Consider the following 8,157-nt stretch of genomic DNA (forward strand, 5'->3'; position numbering starts at 1 on the left):
CAGGTCTGCCTCCCATTTTGAAGTTATGCACTTCCTGTTGCCTTGAGGATAACTAACAGACCTCCAGAGGCAAAATTTAAGCAGCAGAGATTTCTTTTCTGAATTCCATGGCCTACCCTGAAGCTCTCTAGCCCTAGCTTCCACTGTACCCTCAAAAAGTGTGTAAAGCTCCAAGGTTTCACTGCAGTTAAGACACAGAAGGTGGGCAAAAAGGGCGAAAAGACCCAAACAAAGAAAGAGCACGAAAATAAGTAACAGCAGTTCAGACCTATCCAAGCAGTACAGATATGAGTTCCTGCAGAGCAAGCACACAGCTGGAGAAGGAAAGGAAAACAAATGAGAGAACACAGCCATTACAGGCAGGACAAACATACTGGTGTCATGGAACAAGTCCCTCAGATACTGAATTCTTTTTGACCTTTCATGGGGGTGCTGTGGGGAAATCATGTGAAAGGTTAGTAAAACAGCTGCACCATTATGCAAGTCAGCTCTGATTATCCATTAACTGCTTGCCCCCATTTACTAATCTGAAACAAGGCTTCTATGCTAGAATTCTTCATTTTTACAGCTGGTATTCCTAAAGCCCAGAACATTTTACTTGGGATTATTTGTCTAATGATTATTAATAGTTTGGACTAGACACTCAAAATCCCCTTTAACTGTCTGATCCAAATTTCAACCTGTTAAAAAGATAGCAGGCACCTGGTCCCACTGTGCCATTAGGTATGGGCTACAACGGTGAGTTACTCAGATTGCATTGAAGTTAACTCTAGACACAAGTTTCAGATTTGGCTATTTAATGCATTACTATATATTAGAAAACACTAAGTGTTTAAAGATCTACACATCAGGTTCCCCCCCCCAAAAAAAAATAAATCTGGCTCTGCTTTTGACTAGAAAAATCAGTGTACAAGATGTTGGAAACCCAACATTATTTTTTTCTAATTTTAAGGTTAAATGTGTTCATTTCTTCTCAATGTAGACTTTTCTTAGTTTACTCAATGCATCACAGAATGCACCAAAATACTGTAACTGGTACCTTGTATTGTGCAACCCAATCTAAAAACTGTTTTTGAAGAAAGCACCAGAAACAGTTATTTAAGGCTTAGATCACTTAAAAAGTAATCCTGTAGCTGAATTTTGCTGTACTCTTAAGAAATAATTTTGAGTATTTGCATTGTAACTTCTGAACATACTCCAGTAACAATGATCCTTCCTTATCCCACTGTGACTATATATATAGGTTTTGCTGTAAACTTAACATTAACCCAAAAAACACAGAGACGTAGCATTGAACTTCTGTTTTAATGGTCTCAAATTCTGTGACAGATTTTTGGTCAAGTTTCCATTTAAAAAAATTTATCAATTTGAAAGACTAATAACTTAAACTGCCACGAAACAAATGGTCCACAAACATTCCTTTCCTTCTGAAGCTTTTACGATGCATTGTAATCATTAACCAGTCTTTCGCTATTAAACTTAAATGGCCAATTGAGACAAACAGTTCTGAGACCGTTCTTCCACCACTGATTAAGACTGAGGTGGCAGCTGGTGTACAGAATTTTCATTTAGCCTTCTGGGCCTTCTGGGCAGACTTTGTGACCTTGCCAGCTCCTCCAGCCTTCTTGTCAACTGCCTTGATGACACCAACAGCGACCGTCTGCCTCATGTCACGCACAGCAAAACGACCTGAAAGCAGAAACATTTTTCATGATTTTTGTGTCTGCTCCCTAACTCACAGCCCAGTTTGCACAGTGGCAGCACACAGGTTGGTGTAAATGGGCCAGTGCTGCTCTTAGAACCAGACAGAGGCATCACCCTTCTCCAGACCATCTCTCCCTGTACCCATGAAGTGCTGGTTCCACTTCACAGTGTAGTCACAGCTTTCATCAGTGTTTGACAGTATACACTGCATCCCAATACTAGAAACCAAGGAGCATCTTTTCCAGAGAACACCATTATTCTGAGATGCCTTACCGAGAGGAGGATAATCAGAGAAGCTCTCAACACACATGGGTTTGCCAGGGATCATATCAACGATGGCAGCATCTCCAGATTTCAGGAATTTGGGGCCATCCTCCAGCTTTTTGCCAGAACGACGATCGATCTTCTCCTTGAGCTCAGCAAATTTGCATGCAATGTGAGCAGTATGGCAATCCAGCACAGGGGCATAGCCAGCACTGATTTGGCCAGGGTGGTTCAGGATAATGACCTAAGAAACAAAGAAAGCAAAATTAGAAAGGGGGTTGAGTTTTGAACACCAACGTGTTCTTACAAAGCCAGTGAGTTAATGAGATTTGCTTCAATCAAACGTAACTCAGAATACAACTCTATGTTGCTTTATAACTCAGACTGAACAAGACTCCTATTTCAGAATTCAGAACTACATTCCCAACATCCCTGAACAGCTGCAAAAAATACCTGTGCAGTGAAGCCAGCAGCTTCCATGGGAGGGTCATTCTTGCTGTCACCAGCAACATTTCCACGGCGAACATCTTTCACAGACACGTTCTTGACATTGAAGCCAACGTTGTCACCAGGCAGAGCTTCACTTAAGGCTTCATGGTGCATCTCAACAGATTTAACTTCAGTTGTTACATTGACAGGGGCAAATGTCACCACCATGCCTGGCTTCAGAACACCAGTTTCCACACGGCCAACTGGTACGGTACCAATGCCTGCAAACAAGGAACAACAACAGTATTATTCATTACTCAGCTTAGTGAATACATGTCATTATGGGGAAGAAAACCTACTCGAGACAAGAATTCTAACTTTTGACTTGGAAAAGCAGCTCTTGGGCAAATGCCTACATTTCTAGCCCATACATCAGCTGCTACTGGCAAGCAAGCAGCATTCCAGAGAACACATACCGCCAATTTTGTAGACATCCTGAAGAGGCAGACGCAGAGGTTTGTCAGTTGGACGAGTTGGTGGCAGGATGCAGTCCAGGGCTTCAAGGAGAGTGGTTCCACTGGCACTGCCATCCTTACGGGTGATCTTCCATCCCTTGAACCAGGGCATCTGTAATGGAAACAAGCTCAGGTTAATCTCACTGCCAGATTTAATGGCACATGGCTGGAAAAGCCCAGGTGGTGTCTCTTAGCATTATCTTCATTTACTGTTGCAAACTAAGAATTTTTTCAAGTGCTAGGATTTATCTTGGACCTTCGCACTTCCCAAACATAACTACTAAAGAACATGTACATTTTATCCTTGCATAATCAGTCTTAACAGTCCTCCTAGTTTCATGCCTTAATAAAAATAAAGGCCAAACCTACGTTAGAGCTAGGCTCCAGCATGTTGTCACCATTCCAACCAGAAATAGGCACAAAAGCCACAGTGTCTGGGTTGTAGCCAATCTTCTTGATGTAAGTGCTGACTTCTTTGACAATCTCTTCATATCTCTTCTGGCTGTAGGGTGGCTCAGTGGAATCCATCTTGTTGACACCAACAATCAGCTGTTTTACACCCAGGGTGTAGGCCAGAAGGGCATGCTCACGGGTCTGCCCGTTCTTGGAAATACCAGCCTCAAACTCACCAACACCAGCAGCAACGATCAGGACAGCACAATCAGCCTTTGAAAAGAAAAAAAGCCTCCTCACTATAATGCCTGCATGTATGTCAAGTACTACAGGGAACCCTCCCCCCAAACCACCAAGGAACAACTTTCCTTAACTCCCCAAATCCCACCTTCTTTACATACCTGAGAAGTTCCAGTAATCATGTTTTTAATGAAGTCTCTGTGTCCAGGAGCATCAATGATGGTGACATAGTATTTGCTGGTTTCAAATTTCCACAGGGAAATATCAATAGTAATACCACGCTCACGTTCAGCCTTCAGCTTGTCCAAGACCCAGGCATATTTGAAGGAACCCTTGCCCATCTATGGTTACAAGAAAACAGACTTTTTATTCCCATTAAAAGATTTCCGTATCCGCGACTAGTTCAGAAAGAGCACACCCTGTCTGAAGAACAAAACCTAATAATAGTAACTGGCTTAACACTGAAAAACCTTGCTGCTCATAAAACAAGTGTTAAGATACACTTGGCACTACTGGTGAGAGATGCCAACTGTTGAACCTTATTGAGCCTGTTGACAGCTCTGGCTCCTTGTCAGCTTGTTAATTTCACTAGTGCATTTTTATGACAGCTCTTGAGCTTGAGTCTTACCATCAAGTACCCTCTACAATTTCAAGTCCTCTTACTAATTCAATCCTTGCAATAATCAACACTTTTAACTTCCACTGTTTAATTTTTGCCAAGTTTCATTCTGTAATGTTCATATGACCTGTGCTGTTATTACACACAAAAAAAGCAGTGATCACTTAACTCCCTGATTTTTAAATTAGACCTCAACAGGTCAACTTTTTTCTATGCAGAGTTTGAATCTGGCCATTTAACTTCATTTTCAGATGTTACTACTCAGATGCACCCTTAGAATACCTTCTCTTGCTCTGTATTTCACAATCTGAGTTTCTGCATAACACAATGGTAGATCGAACACTTAAAACACTTGCTTCACCTCGGGGACAACTGCAATGCAGCTGCCGCCCTGTGGTCAGGCAACACTGAGCCACTTGTTCAGCTCCTGAGGTAGAGGCAAGCAAACTGCCTCCCCGTGGCCACTGAACGCTTTGCAAGTCCACTTTTCAATTAAGGGTCTATTCGTTCCTGCAGCCTGGAATTTTGCTGGCTGCTGCGGGCCCACGCACCTCAGCTGCTTCCTTCTCGAACTTCTCGATGGTCCTCTTATCGATGCCCCCACATTTGTAGATGAGGTGGCCAGTGGTGGTGGACTTGCCAGAATCGACGTGGCCGATGACAACGATGTTAATGTGGGTCTTCTCCTTTCCCATTTTGGACGTTAGTTGAGTTCTTTCTTTTGGCAAAAGAGAATCGACACCTGAAAGTTTCCAAGAAAAAAAGCTGGTTACGCCTCGGTTCGGGCCTAGGGGCAGCGATGGCGGCGCCACATGTGTGGCGGCCTGGCCGGGATGGCGGCCCCGCCCCGCCAGGGGAAGGGAGGAGCGAGGCGGGCGGGCCGGGGGCCCCTCGGAGCGCCCCTCGCGTCGCCCCCTCCCCAGGCTCGAGTTACCCCGGCGGCGGCAGCCGGGGCGCGGGGCGGCGGCGAGCGGGTCCGGCGGGCAGCGCGGAGGGCGGGGCCGCCCCGCTCCTTTGTGTGACTCACCCCGCCCGGGCCGCCGCGTCCTCCATTTTGTGGCGCTGGCGGCGGGCAGGCAAGGCGAGCGGCCATCTTTTCACTCGTGCCGCGGCCCCCCTCCCCCCCGACGGCATCCACCGCCGCCCCCTCGACGGTCCCGCACGGCCCCGCGCCGCTGCCCGCGGGGCCTAAGGGGAGCCTGCAGGGCGCCTTCTGCCCCACGCCCGCCCGCACACGCCGCTCCCCCGACTTCAGCCCGGACAACGGGGGAGCGCACATGGTAATCGAGGAGGACGATGCGCCGCCATCCCGCCGCCCCGTGCTCTCCTGCCCGCCCGTCCGTCCGGCCCGGTACCCGCTGGCAGCCCCGGCCCCTCCCTCCCCCTCCTCTCGGTCCCCACCACGCCCAAACCCCGCGCTCGCCTCCGGGGCGAGCGGACCTCGGCCCGACCCGGCCCTACGGACGAGCCTCACCTGTTCGGCGACGGCGGCAAACCCGGAGCAAAAAGACCGACGGCGTGAGCGCTACCCCTTATATACCCTCTCAGGGGGCGGGGCCTCGGGGACACGTCACCGCTCCCGGCGGCCCCGCGGCCCCGCCCGGGCACGGAGCGCCCCCGCCCCCGCCAGGGGTGGGCGGAACCCCCCGGCCCGAGCGGGCCCCGGCCCGGCCCCGGCCCGCGAGGGGCTGAGGGGCTGCGCCGGGAAGGGAGCGGTGCCCCTCCCGCCCTGGGATGGATAGCAGCGGCCGGGCGTGGCCGCATTGTCCGGAGGAAGCGGGGCAGCACCGATCCCCCTGCAGGGCCCAGCAGCTCGGGCCTGGGCGCCGGGGAGCGTCAGGCCCGGCGTCATGGCCCGGCCGGAGGGACGCGGCAGCTGACCAAAGTCCCCGGGAAACAGCCCCCGGCGAATTAATTGCATTTCGTATTAGGGACACAAAGGAACGCAATCAGCGGGATTAGAAACGTTCCTTGAGTTACCATGACCGGCAAGTAACAAATGTCGGCTAAACATCACGAAATACGAGACTCCCCCTACCTCAGGACGTTGCATTTCTCCCAGAATCGAAGGTGGAGAGCGCAGGGCAGAGCAGGAATTTTTGGAAGCTTATTACACCAGAATAAGAAGCTATCATTTAAAGTATTAAAAAAAAAAAACAAAAAAACAAGGAAAGAAAACAAAAAAACCCCAACCTTTTTCTGTCTTTGTTGTACCTTCAGAGGACAAAAGTTGACTCGTCTTAGAAAACTTGGGCAGAAAATTACAAATCGAGGCGAACGCACCTCCAGCAAAGACGTGTCTGAAGTGCAAATGTGTCGGTCACGGAAGTGTTCAGGATATGGGGTCTCTGCAAGAAACCGCGACAGCGAGAAGTGCCCCCATACTGTATTTTCACATGGGAAAACCCGCAGCCCTGGCAAACTATTTTTAGAGTCATGGCAATGAGGAGTCACAAAACAGCTCACAACATCAGAAATAAAGGCCCTTGTGATTCCAGTGGATTTTCTCTGGTTTAGTCGCTTGTAATTGATGTAAGAAAATCCACTAAATATTTAACATCTCCTATACCCATTCAAGAGAAATTAATCTGAGAAGCTGAACTATCTCTGTTATTTTTAAATTGTCTGCAAAACTATGTAGTCCATGTTCTTATTCAGCTACATTATATGCCTGTCAGAAATAGTTACTTATCTACAGACAACTATAATCCATTCACTTATTGGTATGCTCTTCAGGTAGCAGTTGTAAAGCATGGAAAATAGCCTCTTGTTCAAAAACAAACAAAAAACAACATCAGCAAACTAATAATAATAAAAAAATACCTCATGCATCTACAAATGTACCCTTCCACTTGACTTGAAGTTTTTCTAGCTGAGAGAAACCCACCATCAAATTCATTAGAAAGCAGTAAACTTAGTATTTCATGGTTTGATATGGAAGTGTTTCCATGAGATATGGTATTTTGCCCACATGAAAGATTAAAAAGATGCATTTTGTAAAAAACAAGAAACAAAAAACAAAAACCCCAAACTAAAAATGTCATTAGAGAAGATGCCGAGTTTAGAATACACCTTTCACAAAAGTAACCAGTTCCAGAGTAAAAATGCTGAAAAAGGGCTCAGATATTAAAAAAAACAAACCTCTTTTAAGGAAAAAACAAATCAAATTCTCTCTAACCTCTTCATATGTTTTTCAGCAGAGATTAGTGGTGGGAGTGGAGGGAAGATAGAAATGGCTCAGCTTTCCTCAAAACTAACCTTCAGGGGCATGTACTAGTGAAGACACTGCATATGAGGACACAGTAATAAAAGAGCAGGAAATGGAAGGTGGTCCACTTTCTGGAAATGGAAATGCATTATGAAGTGGCTTGGGTTGAAGACCAAAGTGTAATATTTGGCAAGAAAGCTAGGGAGCACTTCTTTAGGGTCTTCTATAGAGCAAAGTCTGTAAACGCAATTAAAAAGCCTTATTCTTCAAGATGCTTTAAAGTTACAGTGTATTTCAGTAGGGGGGTATTTTTAATTGACTGATCTGTCAAAGAATCCATTTTCATAAAAAAGGCAGTTTAAACATTTCCAAGATGTAGTAAATTACTTGTGCCTGAACAGGAAATATGTTAGTAATTTCTTATATGGTACATACTAAACTGCATGTTTCTAATTTTTTAAGGATACTTTTCTTAGAAGACTATTTCATAAATAAAGGCTCTTAGAACCAGGTATTTTTTAAAGAAGTAATTTTTTGTGGCATCTACATAGTTGAAAGCTATGAAAGCTGAGTTTGTGGTACAAATTTTTAAACATAATCTGAGTTTAAGTCTATAGCAGTTGTTTCCCCCCTCCATGTCTTTAAATGAGTTGTGAAAATACTTTTAATATTTCCTCTTTAGTTTGACCAATACATGTTTTTATTCTTTCAACAATTAGTGTATGTCTTCTTGTCCACTCTATTAGAAGAACATTCCTGTTATCAATCTCACAAATATTTATATA

At 45.8% G+C, this 8,157-nt stretch overlaps 1 protein-coding gene across 1 annotated transcript; it reads right to left on the bottom strand.

The window, feature by feature from the left end:
- Nucleotides 1-1,286: 1,286 nt before the first annotated feature.
- EEF1A1 (eukaryotic translation elongation factor 1 alpha 1) lies at nucleotides 1,287-5,707 on the bottom strand. Its single transcript, XM_062489820.1, has 8 exons — nucleotides 5,639-5,707; nucleotides 4,716-4,906; nucleotides 3,707-3,886; nucleotides 3,282-3,578; nucleotides 2,874-3,024; nucleotides 2,422-2,678; nucleotides 1,978-2,212; nucleotides 1,287-1,689 (listed from the first exon to the last, which is right to left on the bottom strand). Exons 2-8 carry the CDS (start codon nucleotides 4,857-4,859, stop codon nucleotides 1,565-1,567), a joined length of 1,389 nt encoding a protein of 462 aa, XP_062345804.1. The 5' UTR covers nucleotides 4,860-4,906; nucleotides 5,639-5,707; the 3' UTR covers nucleotides 1,287-1,564.
- Between the last annotated feature and the right edge of the window lie 2,450 nt (nucleotides 5,708-8,157).

Source organism: Cinclus cinclus, chromosome 3, assembly GCF_963662255.1.
Source record: "Cinclus cinclus chromosome 3, bCinCin1.1, whole genome shotgun sequence".
Lineage (NCBI taxonomy): Eukaryota > Metazoa > Chordata > Aves > Passeriformes > Cinclidae > Cinclus > Cinclus cinclus.

What these genes read in the sequence shown, in the direction of transcription:
- EEF1A1 (XM_062489820.1), bottom strand. Translation starts at nt 4,859, where the DNA reads ATGGGAAAGGAGAAGACCCACATTAACATCGTTGTCATCGGCCACGTC. An exon ending in GGATGTCTACAAAATTGGCG is followed by an intron (nt 2,679 to 2,873) that starts GTATGTGTTCTC and finishes CCTTGTTTGCAG; the next exon opens with GCATTGGTACCGTACCAGTT. An exon ending in CTGCTGGCTTCACTGCACAG is followed by an intron (nt 2,213 to 2,421) that starts GTATTTTTTGCA and finishes TTTGTTTCTTAG; the next exon opens with GTCATTATCCTGAACCACCC.